The sequence below is a fragment of the Salmo salar genome, chromosome 09 (assembly GCF_965601325.2).
Source record: "Salmo salar chromosome 09, fSalSal1, whole genome shotgun sequence".
In the NCBI taxonomy this organism is placed as follows: domain Eukaryota; kingdom Metazoa; phylum Chordata; class Actinopteri; order Salmoniformes; family Salmonidae; genus Salmo; species Salmo salar.
The window spans coordinates 116,533,553-116,560,038 of NC_138299.1; the positions used below are offsets into that span (position 1 = coordinate 116,533,553).

Genomic DNA, 26,486 nt, shown 5'->3' on the forward strand with positions numbered 1-26,486 from the left:
GAGTTTGAAGGTAGGCCTTGAAATACATCCACAGGTACACCTCCAATTGACTCAAATGATGTCAATTAGCCCATCAGAAGCTTCTAAAGCCATGACATTTTCTGGAACTTTCCCAGCTGTTTAAAGGCACAGTCAACTTAGTGTAGGTAAACTTCTGACCCATTAGAATTGTTATACCGTGAAATAATCTGTATGTAAACAATTGTTGGAAAAATGACTTCTGTCATGCACAAAGTAGATGTCCTAACCGACTTGCCAAAACAACAACAAATTTGTAGAGTGGTTGAAAAATGAGTTTTAATGACTCCAACCTAAGTGTATGTAAACTTCTGACTTCAACTGTATGTGTTTGGGGAAAATGAACATTTTTGTTTTTATTCTATAAACTACTGACAACATTTCTCCCAAATTCCCCCCCCCCCCAAATAGTCATTTAGAGCATTTATTTGCAGAAAATGACAACTGGTCAAAATAACAAAAACGATGCAGTGTTGTCAGACCTTTGAATAATGCAAATACAATAAGTTCATATTCATTTTTAAACACAATACTAATGTTTTAACTTAGGAAGCGTTCAGAAATCAATATTTGGAATAACCCTGATTTTCAATCACAGCTTTCATGCGTCTTGGCATGCTCTTCACCAGTCTTTCACATTGATGTTGGGTGACTTTATGCCACTCCTGGCGCAAATATTCAAGCAGCTCGGCTTTGTTTGGTGGCTTTTGACCATCCATCTTCCTCTTGATCACATTCCAGAGGTTTTCATTGGGGTTCAGGTCAGGAGATTGGGCTGGCCATGAGAGGGCCTTGAACTGGTGGTCCTTCATCCACACCTTGATTAACCTGTCTGTGGAGCATTGGAGCATTGTCCTGCTGGAAAAACCAATCCTCAGAGTTGGGGGACATTGTCAGATCTGAAGGAAGAACGTTTTCTTCCAGGACAACCTTGTACATGGCTTGATTCATGCGTCCTTCACGAAGACAAACCTGCCCATTCTATCCTTGCTTGAAGCATCCCCCAGATCATCACCGATCCTCCACCAAATTTCACAGTGGGTGCGAGACCTGGAGAGGCCTACAAGCCACAGTGTCTTGCACCCACTGTGAAATTTGGTGGATGATCTGGGGGTGCGTAAGTGCTTAAGCAAGGCTGGAATCGGCAGATTTATTTTGTGAAGAACGCATGAATCAAGCCACGTACAAGGTTGTCCTGGAAGACCCTGTCATGGCCAGCCCAATCTGTATAGCTCTGCATTTACATGATTGTTTGACTGTAGGTGGGGGATGGTGCATCCTGTATAAACACACACTCACTTCCTTGACAACAGCTCTGCACTGCTCCGTGAAGCGCAAGAAGTATGAATCCCCTGATTTCTACTGAGGCCATATCACCGTAAATGCGCTGCATTGCCAATGCAGATGTCGGATTGACTATGCGCCAAGATGCACAATGCACGCTCTCTCCTGCCAATTTGTGCACATTCATTGTTTCATAACTTCATTGTGTGAATTGTTTGTGTTTTGATTGTTAGTGTATATCAATTCCTCATTACATATCACCAATAGTACATTTAACGTTAATTCCCTATAATCTCTAATCTACAATGTTTGTTACTTTGGTTACGGTAGTTTCTGTTAATGCATTCAATATTATTATTCCAGTCTTCCCGTTCTCATTGTCGGAGTGGACACATTGTTTGCAGAGTACACAACCTATGCTACACTTGTGAATGTTGAGTAACGACATACACGCATAGAAGTAGGCCTATAGGCTACCTGGCCTTCGCGCAAATGTAGGCATATTAACATGCCCTTCTGGGGATCTGATTAGTATTTCTAATTGGCTTAACGCACCACCACTAATAACCTGTGGAGCTTCTCAAACAGTCTGTTTTTACATCCTTTGACAATTACAATAGTTCCTCAGTGTATTTGAAAATCTTTCGCACTCACTCCCTTTCGATAACCACTTAGCATGAAAGGGAATAATGTCCTGCTCTGATCCAGTGGAAACATGATAAAATATGCCTACCTGATTACTTCTTATCAGCGCTTGACTTGGACTGGAATCATTTCTGGTACTCATTTTGGGTGCTAATACAGTTTATATTTAGGTGCAGGAGCTCCACAATACTTTTGAGATAATATTCTGTAAGCGGAACAGGAGCTCAAGCAGTAGAACATTTTAGGTGCTGGTACTCCGCTCTGGTGAGCTCCTGCCCAAGTCAAGCACTACTTCTTATCTCTTGCGCAAATAGTCTACAGCTGTGTCGGTCCCGAGCTCACTGGGGCGGAATATTTTGACCAATGTTGCAAGTTTGCCAGAGCAAGTTTGTTGCAGACAGGCCATATGTAGTCAGTGATTTATTGGATATTTATTTTTATTTAGATTTGGATAGAATTTTGATAAACCACATGACAATGATTTTGAGAAGACAATCATTATACATTTTAAATTAAACTTTCACAAATGTGCATATGAAAACTATAACTGGCATGCCGATCAGTAGAAATTGGCATTCCACATGAGAAAGGTTGCAGCCGACTCGTGTAGCCTATTACCGGTAACTTCAGGGGAGTAATGGCAGAATCTGCGAAAGCCAGCAAGAGCGGGAGTAGAATAGTTGGGTAAGGTAATTTTTCTATTTTTTTTCTCCTGGTTATCTAGAGCTCTTGCGCCCTCTTAAGGAATTTTTCTTATTTCATCAAACCGTAAGCTTAAAGCATCAGACAGGCTCGGTGGATGTAGTTGATTTGATTAAAACACATAGGGTGTGTCTCTATATGGAAAAATACATTTAGTCGGGGACAGCCCAAAACCCAACCCAGTAATAAAAACTCCACTTTGTCTATGAAAGCCAATGGAAGCTCATCATAACACACCCCTTCTTACATGTGTCTCTTGGGGTCAATCTTCTCCAGGTGAACCAAGGGCTTGAGCTGCTCAGCGACGCTGCGCATGTCTTTGCAGAACACTATACAGTGTGTGTTTGGGACTTTTACCATTGAAGACCATTGAAACCATCGTCTAACAGTAACTAATCCATGCCTGTTTCCTGGACACCGATTAAGCGTAAAAGGACCAACTGAATTGCTTTCATGGTGGAATGGTTTGAATTGTGAGGATGACCACACTATTTATTTTCATCATGAGCTAAATCTATTGGTTTTCTACCCAAAGTTGCAAAGTAAATGTTGTAATCTACAGTGCATTCGGAAAGTATTCAGACTCCTTGACTTTTTCCACATTTTGTTACGTTAGTCTTATTCTAAAATTTAAATTTGTTTTTCCTCAATCTACACACAGTAACCCATAATGACGAAGCGAAAACAGGTTTTTAGAAATGTTTAGCAATGATTTACAAATAAAGAACTAAAATAATACATTTACATATACATAAGTATTCAGACCCTTTGTTATGAGACTTGAAATTGAGCTCAGGTGCATCCTGTTTCCATTGATCATCCTTGAGATGTTTCTACAACTTGATTGGAGTCCACCTGTGGTAAATTCAGTTGATTGGACATGATTTGGAAAGGCACGCACCTGTCTATATAAGGTCCCACAGTTGACAGTCAAGCCATGAGGTCGAAGGAATTGTCCGTAGAGCTCCGAGACAAGATTGTGTCGAGGCTCAGATCCAAAACATGTCTGCAGCATTGAAGGTCCCCAAGAACACAGTGGCCTCCATCATTCTTAAAAGGAAGAAGTTTGGAACCACCAAGACTCTTCCTAGAGCTGGCCGCCCTGCCAAACTGAGCAATTGAGGGAAGAAGGGCCTTGGTCCGGTGGTGGGTGGTGACAAGAACCCAATGGTCACACTGACAGTTCCTCTGTGGAGATGGGAGAACCTATTATAACACCTCAATGGAAAGATGTGAGGAACACGAACACGATGGTGTTCTCCGTTTTGCTCTACGGCTCCCACAAACATCGGGACTCGTCTGAAGTCGGGACATCTGATCTGCCAACTTCTGTCTGAACGGTTTGTACTAATATGACCCCTCTGTGGAAAGATGAGTCTTTCACAAACACGTACATGTTGGTTTTCTCTAGGATGCCCACAAGCCTCACAAGACCAGTCTGAAGGTAGCTGGTTAACAGTTTTTATTTTTTATTATTGTAAGTATATATGGAGTTAGTGTTGTGCCTAAAATAAGGGGTTAAATGCAACAAAAACATATATAGTTTCCTAATCTTATATCTCAGATATAGGACAGGCACTTCAGATTAAGGACTATCTGTTTATCCATGTTTGAAGCTGTTATTCAATGCGTTTCTATGGGCTAATAGCAATATCAAAATTATTGTTTGATACCTGAAGGGGTCCTAAAACTCAAAATCAAATCAAATAGCTAAATGATCATTGGTTTGACCATTATAAAACAATTCCATATGTTAGCTTCGGCCGGCTGAAGCTAATAATTTAGCTAAATCTTCCCAACTGCGAACACACACACACACACGGGACGCCCACATCAAACCCGAAACCAACTCACATTTGAGTTCAGTCATGGCCACTAGCATTTCTTAATGAACCACATCTAAAACGAGGCCAGTCTAAAGTGCAGTTGTCCTTTTAGACTTTGTCATATGGTACAAAATGGGGTAGCGCTCACATCTTTATGTATTTGCAAGTTGTCAGCTTCACACCATCTTTACTCAAATGTGAATACAAAAGGAAATGTGCATGGTGGACCTTCTCATATAGTCAAAATGTTGGAGTATGGACACTTTGAAGGTTAATCCTTGACATTAAATGTCAATTTACATTTTTGAGTCTTCAAAAAATGTGCCATATAGGAAAGATTCAAGACCGAAAGCGACCCTTTTGAGCTAAAAGGTTGTTTTTCAAGCTTGCGTGCCTGTCATACTTCACTGAAAGTTACTCACCCTAGCCTGACAGTAACACTTGAGTAAATTGGAAAGGAAATGAAGAAATAGAGAAACACAATTCTATGAGTCATGTTACAGCCAGGGATATTTACGCAGAAGAAAGTGTGATGATGATGCAAAATGCATCATCTGATGAAAAAAAAAAAAAACATCACACTCTCCATTTTTATTGAAAGTGCTCTGTTTTGAAAACTTAACTGCTGACATGCACACTTTTTGGGGGGACTATATCAACAGGGGACTAATTAACAAAATACTCATGTTTTTTGAGTAAAATATCCTTTTAAAAGAATGCCAGGACAGGGAGGACACAGTATTAGACCCTGTGTTACATCATTGGCCTTGCCAAACACCTTACCCCGCTTAACCTCTACATTACTCTGTGTTTACTTAAGAGATAGAGGACATCAGTCAACTCTAGGTTTGGGGCATATTCACGTTGAAGAGTTGTAGCAGAGGGACCATGACGAGATTTACTTTTTCATAATATGTACATAACCTTTTAAATTTACATTAGCAATGTAACGTTACGTGCCGAGAGGGGGTTCGGGGGCAATGAACGGTTTTGCTCTGCAGCTTAAATTTACGGTAAATATCCCTGTATAGCCACTAGCCAGTAAAGCATGCTTAACAAACTATTCAACTATGCAAGCAACTTTTCATCTTAACTATATTGCACTCTTGAATAATGCAACAATTCACAAGCATGTGCAGACAGGGTTTATTTTCACATCTGTACACTCATTACATTTTAGCTTCAATACAAAGGCACAGTTACTAAAGCTAACATGCATCATTAAGTAACGTTAGTCTATAAAAAATGTATGATTACCCTCTCATACGAATAGAAAAGTAGAGTAGGCCTACCTTACAAAATTAGAACAAACCAGGCTTTATTTTATCAATATAATGCAAATCATTACATGTGGTAAAAGCTAATTGTGACAAAAAAGTGGATAATTCACTGTGGATTTGAGAATAGCTGTTTTACTTGGCCAGTGCAGCCACCATTGACAGTTGTATTTATTTTTTAAAGCTACGCCTACAATTTCAGAATGTAACAGGCTGTTACTGCAATTTCAGGTAAAAACTCAAAATATTAGGAAAATGTCTATACATTTCAGCTGATTCAAAAACACTGCTCTGCTATTACAATGTTTATTGTAGGAGTGTTGGACTCAGCAAGACAATTTAACACTGCCTTGCTTGCAGGGGGGCCAGTGACATGTGCTTCCTCCAGAAGTAGCGGTCGAGAGGTGACAAGTTAACAAGTTTACATTACAGTAAAAGGTCTAGCCGAGGGTATTTTCTCAATTTCTAGGCAATCTCTCGTAGTGAGAATAGGATCTTAAAACCTCTTAAGGATCCCCTTTTTCAATTTTCGCCTAAAATGACATACCCAAATCTAACTGCCTGTAGCTCAGGACCTGAAGCAAGGATATGCATATTCTTGATACCATTTGAAACGAAACACTTTGAAGTTTATGTAAATGTGAAGTTAATGTAGGAGAATAACACATTAGATCTGGTAAAAGTTAGTACAAACATTTTTTTTTTCTTTGTATTATCTTTAAAATGCAAGAGAAAGGCTACAATGTATTATTCCAGCCCAGGTGCAATTTAGATGTTGGCCACTAGATGGCAGCAGTGTATGTGCAAAGTTTTAGACTGATTCAATGAACCATTGCATTTCTGTTCAACATTTTGTGTGAAGACTGCCCAAGTGCCAATAACTTTTCAAGTTCATAACTGTGCACTCAAACAATAGCATGGTATTCTTTCACTGTAATAGCTACTGTACATTGGACAGTGCAGTTAGATTAACGAGAATTTAAGTTTTCTGCCAATATCAGATTTTTCTATGTCCTGGGAGATGTTCTTGTTACTTACAACCTCATGGTAATCGCATTAGCGCACATTAGCTCAACCGTCCTGCGGGTGGGACACCGATCTGTAGAGATCCTTAAAAGGTTTTAAACAAGATAGCCTGCCGTTCTTTTAGTCAACTCCTCTGTTGTGTTGTTCACTGTCATACCAAGCAATGTTGGCTAAAACACAAACGGATCTGGCAATGAGGCTATAGGAAAATTTGAAGGTCCTCCAATGACATGCTTGTAACATTCCCATTATTGTGCATAGTGTGATGATAAACCATTAGTGTAAAAAGTTACCATTTGGTCCCTGTACTAGGCATGTGTGCTTTTCTTGCTTGTGAAAAGCATCATTGATTTGCTGTGTTTTATGTCCCAGCAGATAGTGGTGAAAGAATAATTGTTCAGTGCAGGATTTTCTTTATAGACTTTGGAAGTGCATAATATTTATCTCCTTTTTCTTTCAGAGCACCTTCTACTCGAGAGACTAGTTTTATTGAAAAGATGAAGAAAACAGTGAGTGTTTTTCTATTTCAGTATTTTGGGTGTAGAAAGGATAATGGTCTAGCTACTAGACTGACTTTACTGTGGATCCTCTGGACTCCTCAGTCCAGACTTGGGTTCAAATACTATTTAAAATCATTTGAAATATTTTCTGGGCTTGATTGAGCTTGTCTGGTACAATAAAACCAATAGAATATTTAAAAAGGTGAAAACCCTGCCCATCTGGCAATCCAGGAAGAAAAGAGCAAATGCTAAAAGTATTTGAAAGATTTGAAATAGTATTTGAACATTTTGTCTGTTCAGTACTAGCTGACCTTGAGAAATGTATATAGTTGATTTGGCTGCAAAGTCCCCAGATATCAGAAGGTGAAATAAATACAATTATGGTATTTTACGACATCATGTAGTTTAGTCTCTGTTGCTCACTGTCTATTGATTTATCATGGGAACCATAAATGGTGAAATACACGGAGTATACAAAACATTAAGAACACCTGTTCTTTCCATGACATAGACTGACCAGGTGATCCTTTATTGATGTCACTTGTTAAATCCACTTCAATAAGTAGATGAAGGGGAGGAGTCGGGTTAAAGAAGGATTTTTAAGCCTTGAGACCATAGATCCCAACAGTGGAGGTTTCAGAATACCCACAAAAACAATAGTTTTTCCACCATAAATTTTTCCCATAGGGGATTTTAGAAACACTTAAATTAAAGGCTATGCTTCGTGTGGGCTTACCCTGGCGTGACGTTTTGATAACCATTTAAGTCTTTCTCGGACAAGGTGACTTTTAGCAATATATTCAGCTCAATTTACTCATTTATAAAATGCTAAATAGCATCAAAGTAGACATCATGCAAAACTACAAATCACTGCAAGCTCCTGCATGTAATCTCTTGCTGACACCTTTGCTAACGAGTATTGTCAATTTATAACTTGCACAAGACAGTTCACAGAATTGTCCATTTTAAAGAAATGTAGCCAATTGATTCATTACTACATTTAGCTAACATTAGTTAATCCAGAGATTCTTACCTTTGCCTCGATTCGGCAGTCTCGTCCAGATCATCATGGCATTTGTAGTTCTTTATGATAGCCACATTAGCAGCTAATTAGCGATTCATTTTTGGGGTGGTAAATATAGTCACATTGTCCTAGAGAGATTTACATGTTTATCAAAATGTCACGCCAGAGTAATCCTACACAAAACACAGCCCTTATTTTAAGTGTTTCTAAAATCCCCTGTGGGAAAAAGTTATGCTGGAAAAACTATTGGAACCATTTCCCTGTTTGACCGCTAGGTTTTATGGGTATTATGACTCATACTGTGGTACTATATTGGGACAATATGGGCCAGCATCCCTGTGAAACGCTTTCGACACCTTGTCCTGAGGGCAAAAGGAGATGCAACTCAATATTAGGAAGGTGTTCCTAGTGTTTGGTATACTCAGTGTTTTAAATTATTCTATCACAGACCATAATGCTCTAACCTGTATAATGTAATATTTTACCTCGTTATTGGACAGCAAAAAGTTAAATGGCAACAGGGTGGGTTGGTATTTGGTTATAACTAGGGCCTGGAGTTTTTTCCTGGCCGCCAGGTCATGTGGTCAGGAAAAAACTCCTGGCCCTTATTCCAAGTGTTGCTGCTATTTCCCTCCAGGGTAGGAACATCGTGGTATTCTACGGCTCTCAGACAGGCACGGGCGAGGAGTTTGCCAACCGGCTGTCCAAAGATGCCCAGCGCTACGGCATGAAGGGTATGGCTGCCGACCCCGAGGAATACGATATGGTAACTAATTAACGACATTCCAATATCAGTGTTTATATGGTTACATATGAAATTCGGTATCCTGGTTCCGTTTTTCTGGATCATTTGAGAATTTTACTAAATAGGTTTTGCTTTCACAAGACCTGAAATAATCATTTTGGGTGCGATTTGAATTCTACGTGACATTAGCAAGCTAGCTTGTTTACAATGGGCAAAAAGAACCATACAATTCGTGCTGCCGCGTCACAATACCTGGTACTCTGGTCCTGGGTCTTGGATCCGCTACTCACACAGGTCCAGGATTCGCTTCAGTCAGGGTTTGTTAGTGTTTCACACAGGCTTTATAGCATGGATCAGAGTACCAAAAGCTCCAAGATCCGAATCATACAGGGAATATGTAGCCTAGTGGTTAGAGCGTTGGGTCAGTAACTGAAAAGTTCCTGGATCGAAACCCCGAGCTGACAAAGTAACAATCTGTCGTTCTGCCCCTGAACAAGGCAGTTAACCCACTGTTTCCCGGTAGGCTGTCATTGTAAATAAGAACTTGTTCTTAACTGACTTGCCTAGTTAAATAAAAATGTGAAAACACCCTTAGTATAATAACGATTCTAATAACCCATTTATGACAACCCTGTCTAATAAGGCTTCTATACTGCCACCCCAGCAGCTCCAACAAGGATTCATACCTGCATAGCTCAAAGGTGGCTCATCTGTACCCCTCCTAACAATATTAGTCTCTTGAGCCAAGGTCCTGTTCCAAAAAGTTGAAAACATAATTGTGCCCTGAATGGCATACAGCACATGTAATGGCAAACATCTAATGTCCAGGCATCTTCTAATCCACAGTCTGAGCTGTCCCGTCTGGCTGAGATTGGCAACTCCCTGGCCATCTTCTGCATGGCCACTTACGGTGAGGGAGACCCCACAGACAACGCCCAGGACTTCTATGACTGGCTGCAGGAGACCGACGGGGAATTGGATGGAGTCAACTATACTGTGATTATCTCTTTCTCTCTCTCGCTCTCTCCTCCCCCTGTTATTCATAATCAGGGCCAGGAGTTTGCCCAAGAAAAACTCCTGTTGGCCCCATTCACATACAGTTGAAGTCGGAAGTTTACATACACCTTAGCCAAATACATTTAAACTCAGTTCTTGACATTTAATCCTAGTAAAAATTCCCTGTCTTAGGTCAGTTAGGATCACCACTTTATTTTAAGAATGTGAAATGTCAGAATAATAGTGTAGAGTGATTTATTTCAGCTTTTATTTCTTTCATCACATTCCCAGTGGGTCAGAAGTTTACATGCACTCAATTAGTAGTTGGTAGCATTGCTTAACTTGGGTCAAATGTTTTGGGTAGCCTTCCACAAGCTTCCCACAATAAGTTGGGTGAATTTTGGCCCATTCCTTCTGACAGAGCTGGTGTAACTGAGTCAGGTTTGTAGGCCTCCTTGCTCGCACACGCTTTTTCAGTTCTGCCCACAAATTTTCTATAGGATTGAGGTCAGGGCTTTGTGATGGCCACTCCAATACCTTGACTTTGTTGTCCTTAAGCCATTTTGCCACAACTTTGGAAGTATGCTTGGGGTCATTGTCCATTTGGAAGACCCATTTGCAACCAAGCTTTAACTTCCTGACTGATGTCTTGAGATGTTGCTTCAATATATCCACATAATTTTCCTACCTCGTGATGCCATCTATTTTGTGAAGTGCACCAGTCCCTCCTGCAGCAAAGCACCCCCACTACATGATGCTGCCACCCCCGTGCTTCACGGTTGGGATGGTGTTCTTTGGCTTGCAAGCCTCCCCCTTTTTCCTCCAAACATAACAATGGTCATTATGGCCAAACAGTTCTATTTTTGTTTCATCAGAGGACATTTCTCAAAAAAGTACGATCTTTGTCCCCATGTGCAGGTGCAAACCGTAGTCTGGCTTTTTTATGGCGGTTTTGGAGCATTGGCTTCTTCCTTGCTGAGTGGCCTTCCAGGTTATGTCGATTGAGGACTCGTTTTACTGTGGATATAGATACTTTTGTACCCGTTTCCTCCAGCATCTTCACAAGGTCCTTTGCTGTTGTTCCGGGATTGATTTGCACTTTTTGCACCAAAGTACATTCATCTCTAGGAGACAGAACGCTTCTCCTTCCTGAGCGGTATGACGGCTGCGTGGTCCCATGGTGTTTATACTTGCGTATTATTGTTTGTACAGATGAACATAGTACCTTCAGGCATTTGGAAATTGTTCCCAAGGATGAACCAGACTGGTGGAGGTCTACAATTGTTTTTCTGAGGTCTTGGCTGACTTCTTTTGATTTTCTCATGATGTCATGCAAAGAGGCACTGAGTTTGAAGGTAGGCCTTGAAATACATCCACAGGTACACCTCCGATTGACTCAAATTAGGTCAATTATCATATCAGAAGCTTCTAAAGCATTACATAATTTTCTGGAATTTTCCAAGCTGTTTAAAGGCACAGTCAACTTACTGTATGTTAACTTCTGACTCACTGGAATTGTGATACAGTGAATTATAAGTGAAATAATCTGTCTGTAAACAACCGACTTGCCAAAACTATAGTTAGTTAACAAGAAATGTGTGGAGTGGTTGAAAAACTAGTTTTAATGACTCCAATCTAAGTGTATGTAAACCTCCGACTTCAACTGTACATTAGCCAAGCGTTCACTTTCAAATGTGTATTTCACGTGAATTAACTTTAGTGTGAGACCGAGATGAGTTATGCTAACATCCAAAAAATAGGCTTTATGTGTATGGTTGAGTTCTGGCTTCGGCCATAGCTGACATACGTGCCATCCTGGCTGGTTGGTCATTGTCGGAGTTGGTCCAACATTCCTGCCCTCAATGGGATGAAGAATTTCACTTCTGACTGGAGGCAATCTGGCCACGCACTCTGAATGGTCACTTGGGCTCCTTCCACTCCCTGCCAGTGTCTTTTTGTCCTAGACTTGAAAGACAGCATTAATTACACTTAATGAAAGATGATAGACGTTCAGTGTACTCCCAGTAGGAGCTTGCGTTGAATGTGTGTGCATGTCTCTGTGTGTGTGTATATAGTATACGATCTTATATTGATTTTGTATTTTTTTTACTAGAAGTGACTGATGTTGACATCTCTCCCTGCAGGTGTTTGCATTGGGCAACAAGACATATGAACACTACAATGCCATGGGGGCGTACGTGGACAAGAGGCTGGAGGAACTGGGAGCCAAGAGGGTCTTTGACCTGGGCATGGGAGACGATGACGGCAAGTGAGTGAGGCTGCGTTGGAGGGGTGCGTCCCAATATCTATTTTCCCCTGAAGAGTGCACTTGTTTACTACTTCCCACAAATCTAAAGGCATTGGACTGGTGGAGGCATGCACTAATGGGAGTTTACACCATATTTGTTATACCAGTCATGTCCTTTCAAATCAGTGAAGGGAAGTGAACGATTGCACACTTTGGTAGGAAGGAGAGATAATTGGACATAACCTTGGATCTCTCCCGAATCAAAGTGTGACCGATGTTGAGATCATAATGATGGCCAAATGATGGAAATGGGGGTTGATAAGAGGGTTTTTCTGCTTCTTTTCATTTTTCAGCCTGGAGGAGGACTTTGTGACATGGAGGGAGCAGTTCTGGCCAGCCATGTGCGAGCACTTTGGAGTGGAGGCTTCAGGAGAGGACTCCAGGTACTTATCCCAATTTATTGTAATTATCACATTCTCATTTTCCCTCAATTCATACACAGAGTATGGAAGGAGAGATTTGCAGATTAACTGTAGGCCCTCTCGCTCTACATTAGCATTCGTCAGTATGAGCTCAAGGAGCACAATGACATCAACATGAACAAGGTGTACACAGGAGAGTTGGGCCGTCTGAAGAGCTTTGAGACCCAGAAACCGTGAGTTATTCTACCCCATCCTCTTCACTTATCATTACAATATCTGCTACAGAGTTTCGTGTTCTAAAGATTTCTCTTTAAACAAGTATTACTGCCCGCTAGTGGAGCTAAAGGGGATTTCCTAGTTGGAACGCTAAAGTGCGACACTGCTTCATCTGTCGATGTTCACCTCTATGATTTACCTCATATTGTCTCTGCATACTGATGTGTACAGTTCACTGGTATGAAATTCTATTGATCCTTTCCCCCCAGTCCTTTTGACGCAAAAAACCCCTTCCTGGCTCCAGTCACTGTTAACCGCAAGCTCAACAAAGCAGGTGACAGGCATCTCATGCACCTTGAAGTGGACATTACAGGCTCCAAGATTAGGTAAGCGAGAGCCAAGAGCTGTAACTTTCTTTGTATAGTTATCAACCAATATCTACCTCCCAGACAGTATTTCCTTAAAAGGAATAGGCTACACTTCTTAGATGAAATGGTGCCTTTTTATATAGTGGAAAGATGACTTGAAAACCCTTTGTCATTCTGTCTTTGTAGATATGAGTCGGGAGACCACGTTGCCGTCTATCCTACCAATGACACAGCGATCGTGAACAGGCTGGGACAGATCCTTGGCGTGGACCTTGATTCAGTTATCTCTCTCAACAACCTTGATGGTGCGGCACTGACCTGATGCAACACCTTGACTCAGAGTCCTCTGAATATCTCTCAATGTCTTTTTAAGATCCTTAAACACACACATTCTGTTTGGACATCTCTTGAAATGTTACTCTCCCTGTATTACATTTTTTTTTTAAGGAGAAAGTTTTGTGAAATCACCAACTGCTTTTTATTACTCTAAATCTTAGGGTCGGTGTCCTTCACCCAGGTTAAGCCTAGTCCTGGACTTAAAAGAAGCTTCATTGAGAATACTGTTTAGTCCAAGATTGGGCTTAATGTGTGGAAACTGTCCCTTAATGTATAACCAATGTTAATGTGATGCTATCTGATGCCGTTTCTCAGAGGAGTCCAATAAGAAGCACCCATTCCCTTGCCCCACCACCTATCGTACGGCTCTGACCCACTACCTGGACATCATCCACCCGCCTCGCACCAACGTCCTGTATGAGCTGGCCCAGTACGCCACTGACCCCAAGGACCAGGAGAACATGCGCAAGATGGCCTCGTCTGCTCCCGAGGGCAAGGTGTGTGGCTGTGACACTGTGTTAACTTATTTCCTATTCTAAAAGTAGTCAAGATTACCTCAACATACACAAGATGGGTTATTGGTAGTGGGAAAGTTACGCTTAAACCTCAGGGTTGGGGTCAATTCAATGTCAATTCAGGAAGCAATCTTGAAAAGCATTGAGAAAAATTGGAATTGGAATTCAAATGTACTTTCTGACTGAACTGAAATGGAATTGACCCCAACCCTGATAAGCCTATAACACATGTGAAAAGTTGCCCTTAAGCACAGATCTAACTCCAGCCTTAACCAATTTCGGAGGATGGTAAATATATCTGACCCAGATGCCTGACTCCAGATCAGTGGTTAGGGGCAACTTCTACCTACTCCATGTTATCCCAGCTAAGTGTTGTGGTCTCTACTAGGCTCTGTACCAGAGTTTTGTGCTGGAAGACAACAGGAACATCCTGGCCATCCTGGAGGATCTGCCGTCCTTGCGGCCTCCCATCGACCACCTGTGTGAGCTCATGCCCCGTTTGCAGGCTCGCTACTACTCCATTGCCTCCTCCTCCAAGGTGAGGATATATACAGGGTGTATCCATGCATTGTAGCAAAACAATGGTTTCTAGTGAATATACCCCAGTACATCAACCCTAATGACGCCACACCCTAACTCCTCCTCAATACATTTATTTTTCTTGTTACATTTACAGTAGTTATTTAGCAGACGCTGCCATCCACTATAAATTATATTGAGATAATGTGAAACGACCACGTATTATTATTATTATTATTATTATTATTATTATAGGCCCAGTGCAGTCAAAAACATGATTTCCCTGTGTTTTATATGTGTATATATAAACTATGAAACAACACATATGGAATCATGTAGTAACCAAAAAAGGTTTAAACAATTCTAAATATCTTGATATTTGAGATTCTTCAAATGGCCACACTTTGCCTTGTTGACAGCTTTGCACACTCTTGGCATTCTCTCAACCAGCTTCACCTGGAATACTTTCCCAACAGTCTTGAAGGAGTTGACACATATGCTGAGCACTTGTTGGCTGCTTTTCCTTCACTCTGCGGTCCGACTCATCCCAAACCATCTCACTTTGGTTAACCTCTTAAATCTAGACGTTCCGCTAGCGGAACACCTGCTCCAATATCCAATGATGGGCGTGGCGCGAAATACAAACTCCTCGAAAATCCGAAAACTTCAATTTTTCAAACATATGACTATTTTACACCATTTTAAAGACAAGACTCTCCTTTATCTAACCACACTGTCCGATTTCAAAAAGGCTTTACAGCGAAAGCAAAACATTAGATTATGTCAGCAGAGTACCCAGCCAGAAATAATCAGACACCCATTTTTCAAGCTAGCATATAATGTCACAAAAAACAAAACCACAGCTAAATGCAGCACTAACCTTTGATGATCTTCATCAGATGACACTCCTAGGACATTGTTATACAATACATGCATGTTTTGTTCAATCAAGTTCATATTTATATCAAAAACCAGCTTTTTACATTAGCATGTGACGTTCAGAACTAGCATTCCCACCGAACACTTCCGGTGAATTTACTAAATTACTCACGATAAACGTTCACAAAAAACATAACAATTATTTTAAGAATTATAGATACAGAACTCCTTTATGCAATCGCGGTGTCCGATTTTAAAATAGCTTTTCGGTGAAAGCACATTTTGCAATATTCTGAGTAGATAGCCCGGCATCACGGGCTAGCTATTTTGACACCCACCAAGTTTGGCCCTCACCAAACTCAGATTTACTATAAGAAAAATTGGATTACCTTTGCTGTTCTTCGTCAGAATGCACTCCCAGGACTTCTACTTCAATAACAAATGTTGGTTTGGTTCCAAATAATCCATAGTTATATCCAAATAGCGGCGTTTTGTTGTGCGTTCAAGACACTATCCGAAGGGTGACGCGCCCGGCGCATTTCGTGACAAAAAAATTCAAAATATTCCATTACTGTACTTCGAAGCATGTCAAACGCTGTTTAAAATCAATTTTTATGCGATTTTTCTCGTAAAAAAGCGATAATATTCCGACCGGGAGTCGTTGTTTTCGTTCAAAGACTGAAAATTAAAACATGGAGTCGTCTCGTGCACGCGCGCACCAGTCTCATTGTTCTCAGATCGACCACTTACCAAATGCGCTACTGTTTTTCAGCCATGGCCTGCAAAGTCATCATTCAACGTTCTGGCGCCTTCTGAGAGCCTATGGGAGCGTTAGAAAATGTCACGTTACAGCAGAGATCCCCTGTTTTGGATAGAGATGATCAAGAAGGCCAAGAAATGGTCAGAGAGGGCGCTTCCTGTTTGGAATCTTCTCAGGTTTTGGCCTGCCAAATGAGTTCTGTTATACTCAGACACCATTCAAACAGTTTTAGAAACTTTGGAGTGTTTTCTATCCAAAGCTAATAATTATATGCATATTCTAGTTTCTGGGCAGGAGTAATAATCGGATTAAATCGGGTACGTTTTTTTATCCGGCTTGGAAAATACTGCCCCCTATCCATAACAAGTTAAGGTCAGGGGATTGTGGCGGCCAGGTCATCTGATGCAGCACTCCATCACTCTCCTTCTTGGTAAAATAGCCCTTGCACAGCCTGAAGGTGTGTTGGGTCATTGTCCAGTTGAAAAACAAATGATAGTCCCACTAAGCCCAAACCAAATAGGATGGTGTATCACTGCAAAATTCTGTGATAGCCATGCTGGTTAAATGTGCATGGAATTTTAAATAAATCACAGTGTCACCAGCAAAACACCCCCACACCATAATTTTTATTTTACCTTTATTTAACTAGGCAAGTCCGTTAAGAACAAATTCTTATTTTCAATGATGGCCTAGGAACAGTGGGTTAACTGCCTTGTTCAGGGGCAGAGAACGACAGATTTTTACCTTGTCAGCTCGGGGATTCGATCTTGCAACCTTTCGGTTACTAGTCCAACACACTAGGCTACCCTGCCGCCCCGTAACACCACCTGCTTCATGGTGGGAAATACACATGTAGAGATCATCCGTTCACCCAACCTGCGCCTCAGAAAGACACGGTGGATGGAACCAAAAAAACTCCAGTTTGGACTCCAGACCAAAGAACAAATTTCCACCGGTCTAATGTCCATTGCTCGTGTTTCTTGGCCCATGCAAGTCTCTTCTTCTTATTGGTGTCCAAGAGTAGTGGTTTCTTTGCAGCAATTCAACCATGAAGGCCTGATTCACACTGTCTCCTCTGAACAGTTGATGTTGAGATGGGTCTGTTACTTGAATGTATTTGGGCTGCCCTTGAATGAGTAGGTGTTCTAAAACTTTTGACCAGTAGTGTATTTCCACACTGAGGTTGAAGTAATACTTTGACATTGAGAAATTGATAAAGATTATGCCCTTTACGTGTAAAATCTGTTTGAAAAGACAGCCAAAAATGTCTGCCTTATGGATGGGAGCGAGTTTGTGCTTTCCATGGTGACGTCACCATCCAGTAAATTAGTTAATAGGCCAATAAGAAAGAGTTACAAACCTCTCTGCCAATAACAGAACATTTTCAGTTTACCCTTCCCAATCACACCACTCCCAGACAGTCCTAGCAAAATTATTGCTTGAGAAATTCTTCTTTGTTAAGAAGCTCTTTTTGTTTCATTTTAATTGAAATAAAATCAGTCAGGTACTTAAGTGATACCCAGAGATTACAGCTGCACTGGTCCTTTAAGCATCCATTGTCGGTCAACCTGCAATAGTGTCATCTAAAAAGAGTGGTTAATGATGCCTTCTCTTTGTAGGTCCACCCCAATAGCATCCACATCTGTGCTGTGCTGGTGGAGTACACAACTAAAACCGGGCGCCTCACAAAGGGAGTGGCCACCACCTGGCTAAAGAACAAACTGGTTGCGGACAACGGCCACAAGTCCACGGTCCCCATGTACATCCGCAAGTCCCAGTTCCGCCTGCCCTTCAAGGCCAGCAACCCAGTCATCATGGTCGGTCCTGGGACCGGCATCGCTCCCTTCATGGGCTTCATCCAGGAGCGTGGGTGGCTCAAAGAACAAGGTACATGGTAGACACCATGATAGAAGCTTGCCATAGACGCATTGGAAATGTTTGTGTTGGTTTCCTGATTGTTTTGTTATGCTGCATAGTATTTTTTTATGAGTTGTCATGTTCTGTGTCACACTGACTAAAATAAAGCACCTTAACTCTCTTGTATGGATACCATTAAGCCAATTGGTCTGCTTTTTCCTGTAGGCAAGGAGGTGGGGGAGACGGTCTTGTACTGTGGCTGCAGGCACAAGAAAGAGGACTATCTGTACCAGGGGGAGTTGGAGGAGGCTGAGAAGATGGGTGTCATCACGAAGCTCAACGTGGCTTTCTCTCGGGATCAGGAGCAAAAGGTATACTTTTTTTATTAGTTATAGTTATTCAGCACTAGGACCTTAAAAAACTATTATTAAAAATGGTGAACAATGCTTTTCTGTTAGCTAGAATATGACATATTTATTAAACAGCCATATACGACCATACAGCCATATTGTTATCTGAGCCTACACACACTGCAGTTGGGACACCAAGACAAGATTGTAATCCTTATCATATTTCCATTGCGTTCTTGAGTGTTGCCAATCATGGTTGTTGGTACTATAGACCGGTATCTTTATCGGTCTGATTCTGTACCACTGGGGGTGTACTATTAGTGGGGATGGTCAACACATACTCCACACAGAGTGCTAGGCTAGCCCTCAGAGGATACCTGAGGGATTGAGTTTGTGCTGCCTCATCTCATAAAGGAAGAGGAACATGTTTCCTTGCAAGGTCGTTTTTTTTGTTTGTGTGAAGACTGGAAGCTCAAGAGAATGTTGTAAGATCTGTTTCCTCTCGCTGTCCCGCCAGGTGTACGTGCAGCATCTCCTGAGGACCAACAAGGAGGACCTGTGGAGGCAGATCCACACAGACAATGCACACATATACATCTGCGGGTAAGGAAGGATCCTCGCCAGTAACATTTGCACCTTGGCGATAAAATTGATTGAAATTGAGTTGACATATTTCTTGAAAGCACTCCCGAATTCACAAAAATCCTCAAACAAGGGTTAAAAGACAAATGTCTTATAGAGAAATGCTCCTGTTTTTAGGGATGCGCGGAACATGGCCAGGGATGTGCAGACAGCTTTCTATGAGATAGCAGAGGAGCTGGGCGGCATGACACGCACTCAGGCCATCGACTACATCAAGAAACTGATGACCAAGGGACGGTACTCGCAGGACGTCTGGAGCTAAAACCCCTAGGATCCAACCACATCCTATGTTTGTTTGTTTTTAGACTTGCATTGTTATTTGTGTCAGTTATCAGCAACGGTTATAATGAGTCACCAACCCTGGTACTGGAGAGCTACCGTTTGTGCCGGCTTTTGTTCCCGCCAAGCACTAAAACATCGGATTCTATTGATTGCCTTATCATGACCTTGATTAGTTGAGATGGGTGTGTTTGTGTCAGGCTACAATAAAAGCCTACACACTGGGACCAGGATTTGTGACCACTGGGGAAGGATATTGCTGCTGTCATCTCTGGTTGTTTTTATTCCATGGAGCAACACAAGCACTCACCAATGCACCACAATAACAGTCGGTCATCCTCCATTCAAATGATTTATTGATATTCTATGTCAGTCAGCCATCAGTTTGGTAGTGTCAAATGTAGTATCACATTTGTTGACGTTGTAGCTTTTGCAGGAGAAAGAACGTTTGATAATGATATACTGTAGCTGTACATAATTGTACGGTGCAAAGGGAGGGGGTGGGCTTAAATACAAAACTCATACAGTGCAAGTCTCTTCTTTAGGAAGTTGACCTAATCTGGGTACTCAAGTGTATTCCGTATACATGATAAATATTTTAGATTTGTGAAATAAAAAGTGAGGACTTTGTCTATGAAATCAGTAACTGAAAAGCTTAGTGTTTGTTTACAGTACCTTTTGCATTTGGTTAAGCGAGATAGCCTTTTTACGCAATGATGTTACTGTACATTTCTAATCAATCACAGTAACCCTTAGCAAGGCATGATAAAAGTATAATTTTGCAATTCAGTAGTCAAGCCCTCTATTGAGGAGAAATGATTACCTTTTATTTTCCACAAGACTGCCTTTTAAATATATCAAAGAAAATGATTTGTAGGTTCCCTGTAGTATTTGTATACATGATGCAAGTAAGCATCAAAGGAGAATGGGTAAATAATATGCATATTTCGACTTAAATTCTCTGCATTATCCAGTTTACAATGAAACAAAAACCAAACACGTACACCACCTAGTAGCAAGCATTCAAATGTACGTTTTTTTATCATGCACACCTGGCACTGTACCCTGAGAATGTAGATTTCTACAGCTTGTTGGCTTTGAGTGTCAACTTTATTTTATTTTCTATGTACTATTGCACACTAATCAGTGTAAGTACTGGATGATATCACACTTATCTATGAAATTTGGCATATCCTTTCTTCACTTCACTGAAAACTAAGGGCAAGGTTGTCAACTTGTGGAAATGGTAAACACGTTTTGTCCTGTAAGCCAAGCAAAGCATATCAATTTGTAAATTTAGTGTGTGCCTTATTGAATGTGCTGCCTGACTTAAATGTAGTTTTTTTTTTTGTAAAGGCAATTTTTCTAAAATATTGGAGAAAAACCATAAACGTATGAAGACATTCATGTTACTTTTTTGTCCACATTCCATTTTATAATACAATAAGTGTCAACTGAATGAATGGATCTAAGCATATCCTTTTAACATTAATAAAAAATATTGATTAAATATTGTTAACAGATTGAGAGTTTGTTATTCATGTCTGAGGTATGCATCCTCTTCTGATCAAATTTTTGAAAATGAGATTATTGTTATTTTCAATTGTTAGACGTAAGGATGGAGGGATTAAATGTTTGATGGATGCAAAATGTAGTTTATTTTTTTATTTAACCTTTATTAGAGTTGCATATTTTGGGGAATATTCAGGAAACTTTCTGTTGGATTTAACAGGAATTTATGGGAATATATGCAAATTAATATTAACACCATTTAAATGTAATTGTTTTTTGCATTGGATATATTTACCATATCATATGGAGACAGAAACATAAACATTTTACCTTATAAGTAGAGATAATTGCAAATGAATAAATCCTTCCATTGCAGATTTAAAATATATATATATATATATATATATATATATATATATATATATATATATTTACAAATTGAACTTTAACTAAATGTGTTGACTCTTTACATGGGATGATTTCACTGAACAACAAGAGAAGGGGAATATTGAATGATCCTCAATGATCCATCGCATCTCCCAAAATCGTTTTCAACATAAATCTGTTAAAATGATAGTCTAGAAACTAAAGCTTTGGTTGTCTTCCTCTCAGGCTTCCATGTCTTCTCCCTGGACCTCCTCAATGTCCACCTCTTGAACATCAGACTTTTAGGCCTCATCTTCACTGTCACTTTCCAACCTTTATTGAGGATGGCTCGTTGTCAGGCTCAAAAAGCCTCAAATTTGCCCGGATGGCCACCAATTTTTCAACCCTTGTATTGGTCAGACTGTTGCATGCTTTGGTGTGTGTGTTCTCAAACAAGGACCAGTTGTGCTCTGAGGTGGCTGATGTTGGTGGAATTTGGAGGATGATGGAGGCAACAGGGGAAAGAGACTCAGATTCACAAAGTCCCTTCCACCAGGTGGCTGATGAGATATGATGGCACGAATGCCATATTGCATCTCCATCCCAAAACCTTTGCTTGGAAGTGTACTTCGCCAGACTGCCAAGAACCTTGCCCTCGTCCAGGCCAAGGTGGCGAGACACAGTAGTGATGACACCATAGGCCTTGTTGATCTCTGCACCAGACAGGATGCTCTTGCCAGCATACTTGGGGTCCAACATGTACGCTGCGGCGTGTATGGGCTTCAGGCAGAAGTCTTCACACTTTTGATGTATTTCAGAACTGCAGTTTCCTCTGCTTGGAGCAACAGTGAAGTGGGCAGGGCAGTACGGATTTCTTCTCTGAGAGCAGAGTCTGAACATCAGACAGGATGGCATTGTCTCCCTCAATCCGTGCAATGGCTACTACTATAGGTTTCAGGCTGCTAACCGCTCTCCCAAAATACATCATCCAGGAGGATCCTCTTGATGGGGCTGTCCATATCGGCATACTGTGATATAGCCATTTCTTGGACTCCTTCCCCTCCAGGAGACTGTCAAACATGATGACAACACCACCCCAATGGGTGTTGCTGGGCAGCTCCGGATGTGGTGCTCTTATTCTTCTCACTTTGCTTGGTGAGATAGCAGCACAGCAATCTACAACTTGATGACCCTTCAAATACCTAACCATTTCAATGGCTCTCTTGTAGACTGTATCCATTGTTTTCAGTGCCATGATGTCCTTGAGGAGCAGATTCAATGCATGAGCAGCACAGCCAATGTGTGTGATGTGATGGTAGGACTCCTCCACTTTAGGCCAAACAGTCTTCATGTTCGCAGCATTGTCTGTCACCAGTGCAAATACCTTCTGTGGCCCAAGGTCATTGATGACTGCCTTCAGCTCATCTGCAATGATCTTAGTGCTGCTTTTGATACCATCGATCACCACATTCTTTTGGAGAGATTGGAAACCCAAATTGGTCTACATGGACAAGTTCTGGCCTGGTTTAGATCTTATCTGTCGGAAAGATATCAGTTTGTCTCTGTGAATGGTTTGTCCTCTGACAAATCAATTGTAAATTTCGGTGTTCCTCAAGGTTCCGTTTTAGGACCACTATTGTTTTCACTATATATTTTACCTCTTGGGGATGTCATTCGAAAACATAATGTTAAATTTCACTGCTATGCGGACGACACACAGCTGTACATTTCAATGAAACATGGTGAAGCCCCAAAATTGCCCTCGCTAGAAGCCTGTGTTTCAGACATAAAGAAGTGGATGGCTGCAAACTTTCTACTTTTAAACTCGGACAAAACAGAGATGCTTGTTCTAGGTCCCAAGAAACAAAGAGATCTTCTGTTGAATCTGACAATTAATCTGGATGGTTGTACAGTCGTCTCAAATAAAACTGTGAAGGACCTCGGCGTTACTCTGGACCCTGATCTCTCTTTTGAAGAACATATCAAGACTGTTTCAAGGACAGCTTTTTTCCATCTACGTAACATTGCAAAAATCTGAAACTTTCTGTCCAAAAATGACGCAGAAAAATTAATCCATGCTTTTGTTACTTCTAGGCTGGACTACTGCAATGCTCTACTTTCCGGCTACCCGGATAAAGCACTAAATAAACTTCAGTTAGTGCTAAATACGGCTGCTAGAATCCTGACTAGAACCAAAAAAATTTATCATATTACTCCAGTGCTAGCCTCCCTACACTGGCTTCCTGTTAAGGCAAGGGCTGATTTCAAGGTTTTACTGCTAACCTACAAAGCATTACATGGGCTTGCTCCTACCTATCTTTCCGATTTGGTCCTGCCGTACATACCTACACGTACGCTACGGTCACAAGACGCAGGCCTCCTAATTGTCCCTAGAATTTCTAAGCAAACGGCTGGAGGTAGGGCTTTCTCCTATAGAGCTCAATTTTTATGGAATGGTCTGCCTACCAATGTGAGAGACGCAGACTCAGTCTCAACCTTTAAGTCTTTACTGAAGACTTATCTCTTCAGTAGGTCCTATGATTAAGTATAGTCTGGCCCAGGAGTGTGAAGGTGAACGGAAAGGCTGGAGCAACGAACCGCCCTTGCTGTCTCTGCCTTGCCGGTTCCCCTCTTTCCACTGGGATTCTCTGCCTCTAACCCTTTTACAGGGGCTGAGTCACTGGCCTACTGGTGTTCTTCCATGCCGTCCCTGGGAGGGGTGCGTCACTTGAGTGGGTTGAGTCACTGACGTGGTCTTCCTGTCTGGGTTGGCGCCCCCCCTTGGGTTGTGCCATGGCGGAGATCGTTGTGGGCTATACTCGGCCTTGTCTTAGGACGGTAAGTTGGTGGTTGGAGTCATCCCTCTAGTGGTGTGGGGGCTGTGCTTTGGCAAAGTGGGTGGGGTTATATCCTGCCTGTTTGGCCCTGTCCGGGGGTATCATCGGATGGGGCCACAGTGTCTTCTGATCCCTCCTGTCTCAGCCTCCAGTATTTATGCTGCAGTAGTTTATGTGTCGGGCGGCTAGGGTCAGTCTGTTACATCTGGAGTATTTCTCTTGTCTTATCCGGTGTCCTGTGTGAATTTAAATATGCTCTCTCTAATTCTCTCTTTCTGTCTTTCTCTCGGAGGACCTGAGCCCTAGGACCATGCCTCAGGACTACCTGGTATGATGACTCCTTGCTGTCCCCAGTCCACCTGGCCGTGCTGCTGCTCCAGTTTCAACTGTTCTGCCTGCGGCTATGGAACCCTGACCTGTTCACCGGACGTGCTTGTTGCACCCTCGACAACTACTATGATTATTATTATTTGACCATGCTGGTCATTTATTAACATTTTAATATTTTAACATCTTGACCATGTTCTGTTATAATATCCACCCTGCACAGCCAGAAGAGGACTGGCCACCCCTCATAGCCTGGTTCCTCTCTAGGTTTCTTCCTAGGTTTTTGGCCTTTCTAGGGAGTTTTTCCTAGGGAGTGTTTCCTAGCCACCGTGCTTCTTTCACATGCTTTGCTTGCTGTTTGGGGTTTTAGGCTGGGTTTCTGTACAGCACTTTGAGATATCAGCTGATGTACGAAGGGCTATATAAAAATAAATTTGATTGATTTGATTTGATTGAGACCGGTGTGTCTGTTGTCCCTTGTGTCTGTGCTTTTGTAGAATACTGGTTGCGGGGTGGAGATGTAGTTAATTATTCCTTGCCCACAAACTTTCGACCACCCATTAGAGATGATTGCGATACAGTCTGCTTTCTCTATGATTTGCTTAAAATCTGCATCCAGCAAATGAGTAGATATAGCATGGCTGGGTGGAGGGGTGTATGCTCGGCGAAGAACATTCAGAAATCTCTTCCAATACACATTGCCTGTGAGCATTAGAGGTGAACCAGTTGCATATACAGCTCGAGCAAGACATTCATCGTCATTTCTCTGACTACGTTCCTCCATTGAGTCAAAAAAACTTCTGATTCCAGGAGGACCATGAGCTGTTGCTATCGATAAGGTGTCTGATTCATCATTTTCACCTCGAATAGAAGTAGAGGGACTTTTGTTAGAGGTTCCTTGTGAGGGCTGAGGGAATTTTATGCACTTGGCCAGATGATTCTGCATCTTTGTTGCATTCTTCACATATGGTTTGGCACCATATTTGCAAATGTACACAGCTTTTCCTTCTACGTTAGCTACAGTGAAATGTCTCCACACATCAGATAGTGCCCGTGGCATTTTCCTGTAAAGATTATGAAGAAAATTAGTTTAAAAAAAAAATACAATTCCATGTACAGATAAGCAGTTAGATTAAACTCCTTTGTAAGATAAGTGTTTTAAAATGAAACATGTATGGAAATAGGTGAATTAACACTTAAGTTAGCAGGCTCAAGCAGGCTAAAACCCACATGGTAGCAAAAACTAACTAGCAGAAATTGTTACGTTAGAAATGATTTAAACACACTTTGCTGTAGGCTACTATTTACTAGTTAACAAAAAATAATGTATGTCATAAAACCTATTCACCCCATCAAGTATTTTAATCAAAACTTTCCAGAAAGCATGTAGTCCTTGGCTCAGATAGTGTAGTCGTGTGGGCTCAATAGCATCTCATTAGTGTGCAAGATCTTGAGAATCAGCTGTACATGTGATGGAAGAGTTCACTGCACATGTGATGAAGAATGCACTGTGCATGCAGAGGGTTGCAATTCCATTGAATTGGGGATAGTTTAACCAAAATATGCCACAAGACCTAGAATTGCCTTAAGTGTATCCCACAGAAAAGGTTCACTGTTATAAGATAACTTTTTGATGAATTTAAGCAAAATTCCCGGGCATACACTTTCCATGGGAAGTTATGTAAAGATTCTGGAAATGTACTAGAAAGTTTTCCGACCCTTTGCAACCCTAACCTTTATTTAACTAGGCAATTCAGTTAAGAACAATTTCTTATTTACAATGCCGGCCAAACCCGGACGATGCTGGACCAATTGTGCGCCACCCTTTGGGACTCCCAATCAAGGCCGGTTGTGATACAGCCTGGAATCGAGCAAGGGTATGTAGTGACGCCTCTAGCACTGAGATGCAGTGCCTTAGACCGCTGCGCCACTCGGGAGCCCAGAGTGACCGGTTGGGTGATGGATAAAAGTATGGTTGATGGATGGAGGCCCTATGTTGCTGCTATCTAC

At 41.4% G+C, this 26,486-nt stretch overlaps 1 protein-coding gene across 2 annotated transcripts in view; it reads left to right on the forward strand.

Moving 5' to 3' along the window:
- porb (P450 (cytochrome) oxidoreductase b) overlaps positions 1 to 20,944 on the forward strand; it is a 49,560-nt gene extending 28,616 nt beyond the window's left edge. For both annotated transcript variants that reach the window (XM_014213572.3, XM_014213571.3), the window contains exons 3-16: positions 7,239 to 7,287; positions 8,940 to 9,068; positions 9,894 to 10,043; positions 12,188 to 12,312; positions 12,645 to 12,734; positions 12,848 to 12,946; positions 13,199 to 13,315; positions 13,484 to 13,602; positions 13,949 to 14,130; positions 14,537 to 14,686; positions 17,926 to 18,193; positions 18,389 to 18,534; positions 19,031 to 19,116; positions 19,273 to 20,944. In XM_014213572.3, the coding sequence (XP_014069047.1) occupies positions 7,239 to 7,287; positions 8,940 to 9,068; positions 9,894 to 10,043; positions 12,188 to 12,312; positions 12,645 to 12,734; positions 12,848 to 12,946; positions 13,199 to 13,315; positions 13,484 to 13,602; positions 13,949 to 14,130; positions 14,537 to 14,686; positions 17,926 to 18,193; positions 18,389 to 18,534; positions 19,031 to 19,116; positions 19,273 to 19,417 (1,855 nt within the window). In that variant the 3' untranslated portion in view covers positions 19,418 to 20,944. The remainder of the gene's footprint in view (positions 1 to 7,238; positions 7,288 to 8,939; positions 9,069 to 9,893; positions 10,044 to 12,187; positions 12,313 to 12,644; positions 12,735 to 12,847; positions 12,947 to 13,198; positions 13,316 to 13,483; positions 13,603 to 13,948; positions 14,131 to 14,536; positions 14,687 to 17,925; positions 18,194 to 18,388; positions 18,535 to 19,030; positions 19,117 to 19,272) is intronic.
- The last annotated feature ends 5,542 nt before the right edge of the window (positions 20,945 to 26,486 follow it).